The sequence below is a fragment of the Glycine max genome, chromosome 2, assembly GCF_000004515.6.
Source record: "Glycine max cultivar Williams 82 chromosome 2, Glycine_max_v4.0, whole genome shotgun sequence".
In the NCBI taxonomy this organism is placed as follows: domain Eukaryota; kingdom Viridiplantae; phylum Streptophyta; class Magnoliopsida; order Fabales; family Fabaceae; genus Glycine; species Glycine max.
In genome coordinates, this window is record NC_016089.4 from 28,118,782 (window position 1) to 28,135,820 (window position 17,039).

At 34.2% G+C, this 17,039-nt stretch overlaps 1 protein-coding gene and 1 pseudogene across 4 annotated transcripts; both read right to left on the bottom strand.

Moving 5' to 3' along the window:
* Positions 1 to 207: 207 nt before the first annotated feature.
* Positions 208 to 4,963, bottom strand: LOC106796206 (uncharacterized). Of its 3 annotated transcripts, none has more exons than XM_014767803.3 (4): positions 4,538 to 4,963; positions 4,376 to 4,452; positions 656 to 1,221; positions 208 to 524 (listed from the first exon to the last, which is right to left on the bottom strand). In XM_014767803.3, exons 1-3 carry the CDS (start codon positions 4,838 to 4,840, stop codon positions 1,200 to 1,202), a joined length of 402 nt encoding a protein of 133 aa, XP_014623289.1. In that variant the 5' UTR covers positions 4,841 to 4,963; the 3' UTR covers positions 208 to 524; positions 656 to 1,199. The 3 variants fall into 3 exon arrangements, with proteins under 3 accessions (XP_014623289.1, XP_014623293.1, XP_040869457.1); XM_014767807.3 differs by having other exon boundaries at positions 656 to 1,234; XM_041013523.1 differs by lacking the exons at positions 208 to 524; positions 656 to 1,221 and having other exon boundaries at positions 4,042 to 4,452.
* A 1,461-nt stretch (positions 4,964 to 6,424) lies between these two features.
* On the bottom strand, positions 6,425 to 14,696 carry LOC100799503 (carbon catabolite repressor protein 4 homolog 1-like; annotated as a pseudogene). Its single transcript, XR_005890382.1, has 12 exons — positions 14,065 to 14,696; positions 10,292 to 11,035; positions 9,592 to 9,672; positions 9,425 to 9,508; positions 9,263 to 9,349; positions 9,079 to 9,165; positions 8,692 to 8,745; positions 8,522 to 8,613; positions 8,315 to 8,429; positions 8,039 to 8,183; positions 7,796 to 7,952; positions 6,425 to 7,014 (listed from the first exon to the last, which is right to left on the bottom strand). The product of XR_005890382.1 is annotated as a carbon catabolite repressor protein 4 homolog 1-like (transcript).
* Positions 14,697 to 17,039: the final 2,343 nt, after the last annotated feature.

Genomic DNA, 17,039 nt, shown 5'->3' on the forward strand with positions numbered 1-17,039 from the left:
TTTGATGATGTTCAAAAAATACTATGTTGATTTAAGCGAACAATGAACATTTACATACCGATGACATTATAATGTACTACATTAATATATAATTGGTTCACTACATATTCACGTAATTATGTATTATATGTTACAGTTAGGGTTTAGTCTTACGTGGTTGTTACGATTAACTGTGATGTCAATAATAGGGTTTAGTGTTACGTTCTAGGGTAAAATAATTTATCTTTCTTTCTTAATAATAACATTAATAGTAACATTAAGAAAATTCAAATAAGCTTGGTAAAACGAAAATGTTGTCAAATACAATAAAATTATAAACATAGTCTAAAAAATTTCCAAAACAATTGAAAATGTCTTCAAGCATGATCCGTGCGTCGCGACCTGACATAAACATTGCGGTCTACAGTGACACCGCTAGCGATCCTTAAGCAGTCTTGCAATGCATCGTGTGCTTATGTGCCTTTAGTCACTATCCTTAAGTTGAGCAACCGCTCCAACCTTTCTGCAATTGCTTGGCAAGCCTCCTATGACATTGACAACAACGGATAAGGTATTACCATATTGCATAATTAAATTAAATCAGATTAAAAATAACATGAATATATTGCATAATTAAATCAAATCAGATTAAAAATAACATGAATATATATGTTACCACTGCATGTCAAGGCTGCTCCACATGAGAAGGTGCATGTGTAGGTATTTCCTCCATAGTTGTTGCTGCCACCGAGAACTCAAGCATATTTGGTTCCACATATGTCTCATCGCATCATAGGTGGATGTCTAGGTGGATTCTCGGGCTGTTTCGGCATCATGAATGGATGCGAAATCATGTAGAACCAGTGGATGTAGTCCGATGCACATTGTCTAGGCACAGCACAAACCTACCCCACCGGTGCAAGGTACGCAGAGAAATACATCCATTTGTCGTCAATATCTGTGAACAATAACCTTGATCCTGGAGAGTGTGGAAGAATGGTCTGAACATACCCAAATTGTTGCACCACCCTCTCTGGTCGGTGTATCACAACAACGGAACCCCATCGAATATGTCCAGCAAAACATGAAATGAGGTCAAACTCTCGAACTGCACGACGGTTACCGTAAGGCATCTAGCAAACATCAACAGTTGTCAGTTGATCTAGACGCTTTCGATACGTCAATGCTAGTAATGACTTTGTAGAGGCCTTCATAGAAGTTCAGCCGCAAGCACGTGGTGTCCTTTCATCATAGTCTGGGTCAGTAAAAGCCTCAGCAATAGATGGAAAATGCTCATAAATCCAACACTACACAGATTTGATTAGAACACATTTTTTTTTCAAATGATCATATTCAAAACATATAAAAACAATTAAAAAACAATCATTGACAATTACTTGTAATAGTGTGATATATCTAGCAAATTGTCTGTCGCCACTCTTACAAGCATCATTCAAATTATCATACATATGCACTAGGGCGGCGGCTCCCCGTGCGTAGCTTTCACTCTAACTGAGGTCTCGAAAGGCGTCCAAGAACACAACATGCATATGTGTTGCACTCTTATTAGCAAAAAGAGTGCAACCTAACAAATGCAGCAAATAAGCTCGATCTGTTACAGTCCAGTGTCCAACCTTACATTTACTATGATAAATCTCTCGTAGCCACGATAGGCGTATGTATGCCCCATGACATTGTACTATCTCGGCTCTAGCTTCATCTCCAGTGACTTCAAGTAACTCCACTAACATCATGATGTAGCTCCATGTGGAGTTTGTAGGTCTTGGATCTTCTTCATCAATAAAGTCCTTTGCTTTTTTAATATCAATGGCAGCAGAATGAAGAAGGAAGAAAGATGATTGGAGACGCCGCTTCAAGGAGAAGATGAGTCAAGAAGCTCACTACCATAGGAAGCTATAGATAAGAACTTGAAGGTAGGAGAAGTTGAGTAGGAGAGAAGGAACACGAAATTTTGTGTCTCAAATGAGGTCTTAACTTTGAAGTGTAATTCTCAAATGATCAAAGTTGAAAAAATGAACACACATGACCTCTATTTATAGCCTAAGTGTCACACAAAATTGGAGGAAAATTTGAATTTCTATTGAAATTTCACTTGAATTTGAAATTGAATTTGTGGAGTCAAATTTTCACTAATTATGATTAGTGAATTTTAGCTATGGTTCAGCCCACTAATCCAAGATCAAGTCCAAGATTCTCCACTAAGTGTGCTTAGGTGTCATGAGGCATGTAAAGCATGAAGGACATGCACAAAGTGTGACTATATGATGTGACAATGAGGTGTAGCAAGTAAATGTTCACCTTCCCCTCTAAAATTTAATTGGATTGGACTTCTTCCAATTCAATTAAATTTATTTCCCAACACACATCAAATATTCACTTAATGCATGTGAAGTTACAAAACTACCCCTAATACAAAAACTATAGTCTAGGTGTCCTAAAATACAAGGGCTGAAAAATCCTACATTTCTAGGGTACTCTACCTACATTATGAAACCCTAAATACAAGGCCCAAAAATAATGAAACCTTAATCTATATGTACAAAGATAAGTGAGCTCATACTTAGTCCATGGGCCCGAAATCTACCCTAAGGCTCATGAGAAGCTTAGGGCCTTCTCTTACATATTCTTGGAGTCTTCTATCCAATGCCCTTGGGGGATAGGATTGAATCATTTCCCTTGAAAAGGATTTGACCTCAAATCTAGAGGTTCTTGAAACTCTGGGGTTTTTTCCTCAATACCTGTAAAAAGAATAAAAACATATATATATATATATATATACTTGGTGGAGTTGGACACTGAGGAATGACTTTTATTCTCTTAGTGTTCACGGGAACCCCTTGATTACTTTTATTCTCTTAGGTGTCCCATATGAGCACCTAAGTTTGTATTGAAACTAAAAATAAGAACAAACCTACCTAATGAATCCCTATCTACAGGAATCTTGAAGATGTTGGACGCATGAGTGATTTTACAAAAAAGGATTGCACCACTCAACACATTCATCATATCACCTATTTTAGGGATTTGATGTTTAATAATACCTATTTTGGGCACCAACAAAGCACAAGGATTTAAGCTCTTACGAACCAAACCCTCATCCAACAACTCCTTTACTTGAGGAATAATATCAAGCCCAAGAGGTGTGACAGTGCTAACAAGTGTCTTTTTACAAATGAGAATATTTGGAGGTTGTCTAAGAGGGGAAGTTTCTTTAATATTTGTCTTTATTTCAAAATGACTTTCTTTCTTAGCTAACCTCTTGGAGAAGACACTTACCTCCTTACACTCCTCCTTAACCATTAATGGTTGTCCTTCTTCTTGGGGGTAGATTTCTTCTCTAGATTCTTCCCCTTTTGCTTATTGACTACTATAAATGTCTTGACCCCTCATAATCATGGTTTTCTTGGTGGGACATTGAGAAGTAATGTGTCCTCTTCCAAGACAATTAAAGCACATTATAGAGCTAGTCTTCTCTTGTATACTAGCCTTAAGGGGTTGCTTTTCTATTGTCTTCCTGTTATTATCTTTGGGCTTAGAAGGTGTCACCCCTAAGATGCCTTGACCTTGGTCTTTCTTTGGATAAGAGTGAGAGCCATAAAATTTTGAAGTAAACTTCTTTTTAAATTGTTGCTCTACACTTATTTCTCAATCTAAGTAAGCCTCTACATTGTCCTTTCCATGGAAGTATGAGAGTTAATGTTAGCCTCTTGAGGCTTTCTTTCATTTTCTCTCCTACGGGAGTGAGGTCTAAGATGTGACCTATGCCTTCATAATAGTCACGAAGTTCTTCACTTAGGCTCTTGTAAGAGTTATGACTACTATAAGAAACATGTTTTTCTTTTCTTAACTCTTTTAGTATTTTTCTTCTTTCTTCTTCCCTTATTTGTTCCCTCTCATCTTGATTTATTTTTACCCTCTCTTTTTCTTTTACTTTTCTTTCTAGTTTTTCTTTCCATAACTTGAGAGAACTCAACTCATCTAAGATTCTAGATAGAGGGTCCTTATGACTAATACCCTCGCCATTAACACTAGATGAATGATGACTCATGTTGGTTCCTAAGTTGTGGTTCTTTCTTGTTGGGGGTTTGAAAAAAAGGTAAAAGTTAGGGTTCCAAAAGAACTCAAGATAAGCGTGATAAGCAAGAAGAAAGTATTATGCAAGACATGAAGAGTGTCAAAGTTGTGGAATACGCTTATGATGGGCAGATGAAGCAAAGAGGTCACATTATCGAGGGTGATGATGACCTCTCCTACTAGAAGATGGAAACTGCTCATTTCCTTATGCCACCTTTCGAAAAAAGTTTATATAAGTCTCTGATGGCCAGTGTCCAATGAATATGCGATCAAAGGACTTAATCTTATGCCAACGACTAACCTTTCAATTTCAACAGCAAATCTCCCAAATTTCTGAACCTTCCTTCCATGGGAAGATAGCTTTAATTCAGGACGTTCCTAAAACAAATTAAAATAATTTTAACAGTTTTAGCAATAAAAACAAATACTTATTGAAATATAATTTATTAAAAACTATAAATACCTCTTCGTTCCAAACAATGACTGCAACATGATCAGCATAGACAATTAGCACTGATGGGTCACGCGGCCTAGGAAAACCCTCAAAATCATCAACAACTTCATCAGCATGTTGGAATACCTCTTCAACTGCGTCATCCACGTGAGGAGCATCCTCAGCAACAACGACAACTTCCCGTTGCCTACGTGCGGATGCTGTGGGCCTTCGCCGCTGGAGAACATCATCCGAATCACGATTATCCTCTCTCCCCAGGACTCTTCCTATAACTTTGCCTAAGACATGACCTAAACTTCTAGTGTTAACCATAATATGCAAATTTCCACATCATTAAATTTTGTCAAAATTCAAACAATACTTAAATCAATTACAATACAATCATTCCTAAATAAAAAATTATTTTATAGTTAAAAGAAGTACAAAATCAATATATTTAGAATTAAAAGAAATAACTATTTAAAAAAATTTCAAAATAAACTATTTTTTATTTATCTAATAAACAATAACTATTTACAAACAAATAATAAAATAATATATTTATATTTCATACAAAAAAAAATATTTATAAACAAATACAAAATTAATATATTTACAATTAAAATTAATAACTATTTCAAAACATAATTCAAAATAAACTATTTTTATTTAAAACATAAACAACACCTATTTTTAAAACAAAATTAACAAATAAACTAACTATTTAAATACAATTTTTAAAACAACACTCATTTTAAAAAAAATTAAAATTTATATATTTACAATTACAAATAAACTATTTAAACACATTATTCAAAATCTATTTTTTATTTCAAAAATTAACAATAACTATTTACAAACAAAAGAAAACATATTTATATTTCATAAAAAACCTATTTAAAAACAAAAACAAAATAATACTTTCTATTAAAAAAATTCTATTAAAAAACTAAATTTTCATTTTTTAATAATTAAAAATTAACATAAGAATCAAATGATCTGTATGAGTTATACGGATTAAGTGATCCATATAACTTATACGGATCACATGATCCATAAGTTGTATATGAAATTTACCACCACACAACAACCATTAAAGAAGGAGAACGAAGCTTACCTCAACGGCAAAATTGGTGGAGATGGACACATCCTCAATACCGACAAGGGAAGCAGCCAATGGTGACGACGCCGAAGAACAACCAACAAGAAGACGAAGGCATAGGGAATAGAAGAAGAACACGGAGGGAGAAGAAAAGGAAGCAACCGGGCAAAATGTACGAAAGGTGAACAATAACACCTACACGGGTAGGATATTTAAAATTTAAGTGAAGAACATTTTTCCTACTTCACTTAAATTGCAGTGGGATGTTTATCCCATTTGCTTCGTTTTACAGATTTTTAATTTAGTATTTTTATGTCACCTTAATTCCACTTCCATTTTAATAAAAAAATATATATATTAAAAGAAAATTACTGATAAAATTTCATCGACAAAAATACTTAAAAAAGAAAATTGGACGTTTCTTTATAAGATAAAGTATTCCCCATTTCGTTTGAGCGCTAAACTAAGTCTGCTCATCTTATATTACCAGCAACTTGCTTTATTACATTATAACTTAATCAGCAAATCATGAAACTATGGCTATAAATTAGAGCCATTGCCATTAATGGAACGTCCTATTAGATCCTAGTAATATCTATTAGATTAGCTACAATCCATAATGGAGATTATCATATACACCATCCATAAAACTGCTTGAGTCGGACGAATGTCAATAATTTTGGTGATCAACGATAGCAAAGCAGCCAAAGGTGTAATCGAAATAGTGGATTCTCCAACAAATCATTCTGAAAAAACATTCATTTTATCGTATTGTAATCAGAAAAAAATGCTAACGATTTCTAGTCATACACGGGTTGCAGAAAAACCAAGTATTTGACTAATCTTATACCCTGTTTTACAATCACTAGTAAGCGTCTATTCCTAAGTTGCTACAATTATAGCAACAGTTCAGATCTCACCCCCATGTTAAGCAACCTACCTTTGATATTGGGTAGAATTTTTCCACCTCATTGTCGCCATACCAATTTAGTCAAGTTTCTGACGGGTAGAACAAAATAAAAACAATTATCTAAGTTTCAAAGACTATTAGTACAGATATGTGAGAAATTCGAGCCCTAGGCTCTGCGGCAGCAACTAGATCAGAAGGACTTTAGTTCTTTACTAGGATGTATAGAACCCCAATAGGCATCTATGAAAAAAATTCCCTTTTTAAAAGGAAAAAAATTGGAGATTTGGGGGGAGGGGGCTCAGATAGAGGCAAGTCAACAAGGCAGAAACTCATAATTTTTTTCTGAGATAAAGGTGACATGATACATAGCAGATCATTGCAATGACTCCACATGGAGATACCTGAAAAAGACAGGCATGATCTATCATTTTTACAAAATACTTACCAACCAAATGCTTCTTACAGCCTTTTTTGTTATGTATCACTGAAAGTGACCTACAAGGATTGACAATCATCATTAATAAAGAATTAAACAATTCTGAGAAGCATGTATACATTACACCCAAACTCTAACCTATGGTACTGGAGCAAGAGGTGAAATAGACAGGAAAAGACAATAGTTTTGTTAAATCAAAGATCGTTGGAGCAAAAGGTAAGGTGAAATATAAACCTGAAGATTCTTTTATACAATATTTAAATTTATCCTATGTTCCCACCAGCAACACTAGTGTGAATAATATCATGACAATTTTCAAAAAGTGTTCTTGTCATTTAACATTTCTTTGCATGACAAACAGCTGGTTCAAAACTGTATGCATGTTGCCCATCTTTATCAAGTACAACAAAAAAGGGAGAAAAATTCCAAAGGCTTCCCTACATTGGAAATTCCTCAATGCCAGAGTGAAAAAAGCATTCTAAGAGTCAGATACACTGCAGTATTACATGGGTACTACACAGATTGTTTGGAATTTTTAGAACACTGCCTGCAATGTCATTTCTATTTTATAAACTAAAAATGTAAGGCTGCTTCAAGCACTACTAAATTCCATCACATCTCGTTATTTTCATCCATTGCATCCTTAGTCTCAACCCAAGCACTCTAAATGACACAACCCTATCACCCTTTTTCTGCTAATAAACCTGAGACACAACAATCTTCAGTCTTTAGAATTTTAAAGGAACCAGCACCAAAAGAAAGTTCACTTCCGTTGATCTTTTCCAATAATAATTCTCAAACAAGCTATATGTGGGTGGGGGGGTTGAGGATGGTGCCTACCTTAACTGTCAACGCCTAGATTTATTCTTGCAGCAGCGAAATTCGGCTAAGAGAGCTATGTGATCTGAGGACCATTCAGGTGAAGGAAGTGCTGTGTCCTTCCTCAAACTCTCCTCATCCAGTAACTCCAATAATGACTCCACAACCAATGAATCCGCTGAAACCACAAGTCATATCTTTTCATAAAAATGTGACCAAGATACAGATATTAAGTTTATCAAAATGATATAACACCATGCTCACCTGTGTAAAATATGTAATCTAGAGTGCCAATAAAATCTCTAGTGACATTTGTGAATAAAGGTTCATTTGTTCCACCATCCATTCTCCTTTTATGCTGCTCATATCCAAGGCCAACTGTTCTAGCAAAAGATGAGTATGCACTGACCTAAATTTGAAGTTACAAACAACCAACAGCATATTAAATCAGGTGAATTGAAACAAATACAGAACTAAAATGGGTAAACAAGCATATTTTGAATAAGATATTCCTTAATTGCAGTTCAATGAATACATTACCAGTGGTAACTGATGAACCAACTTGCTGTGAGGACGTAGAATGTTAAGCGGGTCAACTGCTAAATCAGGATGTGAAGGATCTACCTTCCCCATTGCAAGAAGTGCATGAGGAGCACTGTAATGAAGTTCAAAATAATCATTATAAAAATATGATCCTTATTACAAAATAAAAACACTACAAATAATTACATAAAGAAAAAGAAGTACCTTCCTGGAACTGAATTAAAATCTCCACAAACCAACATCGGAATGTCTGCGCTTGCAGCTATTTTTTCCAACCCTTTTAAGAGAGTATGAACCTATAATAGGAGAAAATTAGAAATTGTAATGTTCAAAACAATCTGATGCATATGAACAAACTAAAGAAAATAATTTACCTGCCAGAGTTTCACATCCTTTAGATCTTGGGGGACATTTACATGTGTATTTGCCTAAAAGTCCACAAGCAATATGAGTAATGATTTATAAGTAGAATTGCCAAATAAAATAGTTTCAACCTAAACCTAAAAAAGGGCAGGGACATGGGAGAAACAGCATGTTTATCTTAGAGGAGGATCAAAATTATGTTTTCAGACAACACTGAAACCACACATATAACTTCACATTTGAGATTTTATATACTTATATTATGAAGGAAAGGGGGGGGGGGGGGGGGGGGGGGGCATCCATGACCTGTAATATACGGAGATTTAATACCAGACCAACAACCATCATCAGAATAAGAAACCACAACAGTCATAAGGTATGAACATGAAAGAGCTTACCACACAAAGAAGCTGTCTTTTCCCAGGATTATCAAATGGCTGATTGTTAACTTTTGCTTCTAGAACCACTATTAGGGCAACATTATCCTAAATAGAAAGAACTTGGTAAGTAACAGTTACACAAGACAGCCATTTTTTTTCCTTTCTGAAAATAGTGAAATGCAATATTTGACAGAATAGCCACCTTAACCAGCCGATTCAAGGCAGTTTTCTTCTGAGTGGTTGGAATTGTAGCCTCTGTCAAAGATTGTGCAGCCTTGTTAAATTCAACCTGCATGCAAGCACACATCATTCTAATTTGTGTACAAACATAATTGAACTACCATATGCCAAATCAATTCCCAACCTCATATTTCTTAACATGTGAAAATCTGTCTCTACGGAAAAATGTTGCACACCCATCAATTGTATTTGTGTTGCCACTGTACACCTGTTGTAAACCCACAATAAACAGGTTACCATCTAGAATATTTTTAAAGTTTATGATCACAAGAACCAGAATATTGCAACAACCTCTTTTCTCTTGTAAAGACCATAATATCCATGTTTGTCTAATTCGGGAGAAAAAAATTCGTCATAATGATCGCTTTGAACCTGGAGGGAAAAAGGTTGTTCGTTAGCTAATACAGAAGCTATTGGAATATAGGGTGAAATCATAAATTTATAAGGGATTGGGTTATGACCTTATCTAGATCACAAGAGAATAAAAGATTATAACTTAAATCCCAGCATTACACTAGAACCAACCCCACCCACCCCCACCCCCCCCTCCCCCCCGCTTTCCCAACAAAGTGAAAAAAATTATTCAATACCAAGTTAGCAACAATAATAAACAAGCCTTTTCCCATTAAGCGGGTCATCTACACAGATTAGATGACGTCATAATGTTCTATTGTAAAATCCTGGTAATAGACAACAAACAATGTACCTCTAAATCCTTTTTAATGATTTTCTCCTATAGTTTTTCTTGGTATGCCTCTAGTAATTAGGCTACATTCCATTTCATTTACTCTCCTTACTGGGTTCTGGGTTTTCAACATGTCTTCTGCTTAAAAGTCTAAACCACCTGAGGCTCTACCATCTTTCTATATAAGTGCTACTCCAACTCCCTCTCTAGCTACTTAAACACCATTCTTGTTAAAAAATTTTGAAGAGCCAAGTAATGAAATGAAGTTTTTAAACTAAAATCACAAGCAGGAACATGTTCATGTACCTCCTGAAGACAAATAATGTCTGGACGGTAACCAACAATTTCCCGTAACAAATTTTGCCTGCGATATGGCCAAGAAAGAGCCCATGAAGGGCAGTAATTGTATAGATCATTTGAGGCATATGCTTCAGACAATACATTGTATGATAGAACAGTAAAAGTTCCTGAAGATGTCATTCTCCCATCCACATCTAAATGTGCCATCCCATCAACAGATATTATTCGGCGTGGAATAGGCGAGGGAGCAGGAATGACACGTGAAGTTAGTATAGTGTTGGCATGCCCCACAGGCAGTTTTGTCTCTGCATCAACTACAACACACTCAAACTTAAGGACATGACCAACGTCATCAGCAGTAGGGGTGTAAGTCTTGGATCGTCCAACTTCAAACCAAGTTTCACCACTTCTTTGTGTGATAGCTGCTGGATACAAAGGTGTTGCAGACCCATTTGTCAAGCTAGCACTTGATGCAGAGGCAGATAAGCTGGAATTGGTTGCCCAGACCCAGTACTATTAAAGCGCCCAAATACCTCCTCCTCCTCGTTTCCATTTTCATTAAGAGCACTTGCGGCACGATCATGTAAGACACGATGATGCTGCCATGCATCCGAAAAACACTTTGTGGTGCAATGGTAACTCTTGGAAACAGGTATTTTGGCCTTAACACAGCCTAGGCATTGCAGGGTGGCTTGCTCAGATGGATGTATGCTACAGACAGCAACTTTTTTATCACTCTGTACACGATACCTGCCAAAAATGAGGACCAAAGGATAGAGTCAAACAATGTAAAAAGTCCAATTTCTAAATCAGATTAATTGAAAGTGTATAAAGGCAGCACACCGGGATCAAATTTATATTTCATAGTCAATATAACAACCATGAACTAACAAAGATGTGCATGGTTCATGAGTGACAAATTATGAATCCAGAACATACGAACTAACCCAAAACCAAAACAGGAGGAGGTGCTAAGATATAGAATTTGACCATGAATACACACACGCACTACAAGTACAACCTTTCACCCACAACATGCATGGGACAGTTACAAATAATGCACTCATAAAGCTGAAGTTTATCCACTTGACCATTTCAATGCATTCAAATTAACCGTGACAGCATGTGAAACACAAAAAAACTATTTACATAACACACTTATAAAAATGGAGCAGCCTTCAATTATACAGTTTTTTGAACCAAAAAGCATATCCTAGCAACCAAAAGAATTTCAAAAACTATTTTCATACTGGTGTAGTCCTGCAACAAGTCAAACCATGTATCGCTACCAGTAATGTTAACAGCTAGTAACATGTTCTCCTCAACAAGTACAGACATTATATTATACTTGATATCTAATTGAACACTTATGCACTTATGAAGGCAAATGCAGATACAATGTATATCTTAAACTACCCTACAGATTATCCTAAATCATGAACTAAATGCAAAGCATATTCCCCATAAAATTTGCCGTGAAAATAGTAACAAGACTAGATATTACATATGCAAGCTAGATACAAGAATGCTTCCAGCTTTGCTTATTTTGAGGAAGTTGGTGTGCCACTGTGTCTGCCTCTATACACAAGCACACAAGATACCCCCAATATCTTGGATTCATAGTTGAGATGCAGCAAGCAAGATCAACGACATTTTGGATACCAAGGAAATAGGAATCCAAGATGTCTCTATATTCTTTGTTATTTTATGAATATTTTTAGTTACTTTAAATTGCTGCACCAAACATGAAAATTGGATAATCTCACATAACAGTATGAGGATGAGGATGATGATCTACCAAATTTCTCCTCCACAACAAAAATAGAAGTACAGACATAATTAAGTAAAATTCTATAGAAATAATATAAATTTTAGTCATATATATATATATATATATATATATATTTCACTATTAATTAAATACATTTGAACTCAATTCCACATCTGGTAAAAAATATCAGTGGATGAGTTATCCCATAATTCAAAATTCAAAGCTTAGAGAGCAAATGTGATTTATTGATAACATTACATAACTTTTTGAAGGCTAATGTTAACATAGAGAAAACTCCATCTATGATCTCATAACCAGTCCTAAGCCAGGGTAAAGGAGGAGGGATTGTTAGGCACTCAGCAACCAATGTAAAACTTGTCAAAACCACAAACATGGAACTCACAATTATTTAATGAGATTTTAAGATCTAGAAAAAAAAATGTTAGATGAGTGGAGGATGAGCACTTCGGTTCCAATGTATTTTTTACAAGAGAAATATTCAGAATTGTGTATATTACATAGGGAAAACTTATGTAGGCACTATGAAATTATGTAAAGGTGACCGGGCATATATTCTAAGAGATGAGACTAATATTGCAAAGAATCAAATTGGATTAAAAGAGACTCGACTATGTTTTTTGTTGACTTGGAAAAAAAACATATCATCGAGCGTTAGAGGAAAAAAATATGACTATAAATGAGGAAATAGTGTTGACACCGGTGAAGGAAAAGATGATTAAAAAGCAGCTACAGTGGTTTGGACACATGCAAAGACCACTGGAGGAAATTATTATAAGGGATCTCAGCAATTAATGTTCCTTAAAATTTGATTTTTAACCGAACCTAATAACATCATGTAATTAAGGTGGTTTGGACGTGTGCAAAGGCCATTGGAGGAAATTATTAAAAGGGATCTCACGGTAATTAATATTCCTGAAAATTTGATTTTCAACTGAACCTAATAACACCATGCAATTCATGATTGTAATGGAAACATAAAGAAGGAGTAGATTAAATAAACAGGCCACATATCACCACCTAATCAATGCAATCCAGTATTTCTCATATCATCACGATAACATTTTCAATTAGAAATCATGAAAATTCAAGATACAATGAAATCACAGGTCTAGGTCCACGCCACGACAACATTTTAATTAGAAAAAAGAAAAAAAAAGTGAAATAGAGGAGGCAACAATACAATGCACAGGTCCAGGTCCACATTCTATCACATCCAACACCTGAAAATGCAACCAACACAGGACAACCCTAGCCCCTAGGATATCATTCAATTAATTGGCAACACCATGTGTGGCATGAGGTTTCATCCTATTCTCAAAATCTTCTTTAACCTTTACACAAGATGACATACTACAAAAATTTCAATCATTATAACAACCACAAAAAAAAATAACATAGGCAACCAAGGCTTTAAAAAACAGTTAGTGACCACGAATCCATGATGTCAAGGTTTTTGTTTTGGGCTCTAAGCTCATTTGTATGTAATTTTCCACAATGTCAAGAATCGCAATGTCAAGGTTTTTGGGCTCTCAATTACCACAGTTGTGGCTGCATTTGTCTGCAATTTCATACAATGTCAAAGAATTGAACAAAATCGCGACTGCAGTTTAAAACCTAGACATTTTCTGACATGTTCCGCAATGTCAAGAATCAAACTAAATCAAGACTGCAATCAAAAACCTGAATTTCAAAACCTTGACTAACACCAAATACAAGAACTTCAAACTAATAATACAAGTTCAAATTCAAACTAAATAAAAAGAAACAAAACTCACACACTTCTCTTCAACTCGAAAAAAAAAAAAAACTAGCAAACTAATAATAACGTGAACAAGAAAAAACCGATACTGATAATCAAAATCATCTTGCTAACCTAAATGTTCCTCTTTCATTGGCCGAAAGTCAAACACGGTTAATTCCCAAAGAATTGAAGAGAATAGAAAGAAAAGGGGGAAACTAAAAGAAGCGAAGTGAGAAACTGACTCACCATTTGTAGCGCAGGAAATGACCGTCTAAGGGTGTGGTTTCGGGAACATCGTCGGTGGAGACGGTCTTGTCGGGGCGGCGGAGGAGCACGTAGGGCGTGAGCTCGCAGCCTACAATGGGAATTTCCGAGGGCAGGTGCACGCGCACCACGCTCAGCATGCTTCACTCTTCTTCTTCTTCTTCTTCTTCTTCTTGAAAACAACAATCGTCACAGCAGCGCGGTAACCCTATTATCAATAAGGCGCGGCGGGGGAGATCCGTCATTTACTTGACCCGAATACCCGCCAGCCTTGCAATCGGATCTCGGGATTCGGATCGATTAAGATGGCTAGGGTTTTACTGCAGAGGAGGAAGAAGAACAAGTGCAGGTAATCGTGCTTTCTTTCTTTCTTTCAGAGTTTGTTTGGGTTTTCTTTTCTTCTTCTTTCTTCTGTTCTGTTTTTCTATTCGAGAGGGATGATGAGAGAGAAAGAGAGTCTTTGTTAATGGTGGAAGGACCTTAGTTATACTTATACGATTTGATAATACGACGACGTGCTGCGTAATCATATTAGTATTATTGTGGTTTTGGTTTGTTTGTCACACCTTTCGCTCTGGCTGCCCTGCCCTCCTTTCGTGGGCGCCTTCTTTCGAAGATCAGACACAGATATTTTTTATTTTTATTTTAGGGTAAATTATTATTATTATTATTGGATGTTCTGGTGGGTACGGTGCACTGTGGACTATTCCAAAAAATGGTTAAAATTGCATCAACAAGGGTTTCGTCAACTAGCATAATTATTAAAATTGTACCTATTCGACTGTCATTAGTTAAGGTATAGGATCGAAAATAAAAGCGACTCAATTTGATCTCAATTGACTTGATTGGGTTTAGTGAAATCCAGGGATTCATACCAAGTTGGCCCGATCTGATCCGATCGAGAAGTTTTTTATTCTTTTTTCAAGTTCATAAAACATGTTAAATTGTTAATAGATGATTATTGAATGACATCTAATATGCTCATATAATTTTTTTAATCTTGATAGCAATTCATAACATGGTGTAATAGTTATGTGTTTTATATCTTCACCAGACTTATCTATGATCATTCGATAACTTTTGTATTTATTCATGAAAAAATAAGAGTTTTCTTAGTTATTTAATGATAATACTCACAAAATAATTTATAGTAATAAATGATTATGTAATATTTATAGTTTGATCATGACAATAAATTTAATTTTGAAGTATAAAAATATGAATTAATCATATTTATTAGGTATATTATATATATTTTAATTATATATATATATATATATATATATATATATATATATATATATATATATATATATATATATATATATATCGGGTCAATAAGTGACCCATCAATTGGATCTCTGACCCACTAACTTAGTGTCTTGATCGGATCGATTAACATAACACTGTGCCACAATGTATGACCAAAAAATTATTAATGAAAAATATAAACATTGAATAAGCCAAAAATATGAATAAATAAATAATAAAGATTATATACAATCAGTTTGTAAAGAAATTTAATACTACTATTAGGAGTGCAAGTAAAATTTTCTAAGTATGAAAACTTAGAATTTTTTTATTGAAGTTGAAATAATTTTAAAAACATTATAAAGAAGTTATGCTTGATTGTTGATTGAAAAGGGGTTCAAGTTTGATGTTAAGTTTGACAAAGCAATCAAAATAATATTACTTTGAAAACCAAGTCACGTTTTCATAAAAGTTGTTAAAATTGCTAAGTGTTATACAAAGTCAAGTTATGAAGACAAGTTATTGAAATTGTATGCTCCTCTAAGATGTGAACAAAGATTTAACCAAGACATGTACTTTTTGATCAAGTGCACAAACAGAATTATTAAAAGTTTTTCAACTAGAAGTGCGATGACACATGTGTCGGCATCTTTAGATAGATTATTCAAATAAGTTGTACACTTGTATATATCTGACAAATCGACCATTGAGTCGAATTAGGTTATAAATAGAAACAATGATAGTCATTTTCCTTTGGTTACGGAGATCGCACAAACTCCATTACACCAACACGACGCACAAGGAAATGATTATCGATTATTAGGAAAAAGTATATGTTCGAACCCATATTTTAATGTAGTTTATAATTTCTTCTATTTTATTTCAGTGATCAATTTAGTTTTATGCAAGCATTTTCTTTAACATTTCTTCTTCATACTCTTGACTTTTTCCAATCATCATTTCTTCTCTAAACTCAAACTCATTTATTTGATGTCCTTTACATTATGCAATTTTATCTAATTTTGTATTTTAATTCAATTTCCTTATTTAAAGCACTTTACATTACAATTCTTGCCTTTTTCTTTACATTTAAACTTCAGTTTTTAGTCTTTTTGCATATTCACACTTACTTTAAAATGTATTTTCTATTTAAACTACAATCTTATTGGAAATTTCTTTTACATTTATACTCGAAGAGAGTATAATTCAATTGGAAACATAATTATGTATTGATATATGAATATGTCATTTTATACAAATGATTAATTAATTATCAAAATGGTTACTTTTGAATGTGATATAATAACATATGATTATCTTAAAATCTTATGTATACTTGATTGATCTCATGATTCTTTTAATTGAAAGTTATACCAACTGTTAGTTTAAATAAAAGAACTTACAATTATGATTTAGTCACACTAAATAAAATAAGTTATTTGTGTTTGATGAGAATCAAGTGAGGATACATGATAAATTTTCACCATAAAAGGTTTTTACTAATTTTGTACGAAATAGAGAAAAATAATATATATATATATATATATATATATATATATATATATATATATATATATATATTACTTTTATTCTTTAACGCATTACCTCAAGGATCATACAGGAAGAAAGTTAAAATTTCACTAGTACTTTTATAACTAAATAAAAATGAGGAGTTTTAAATTAACTAAAATAAAGTTTTTCGCTTA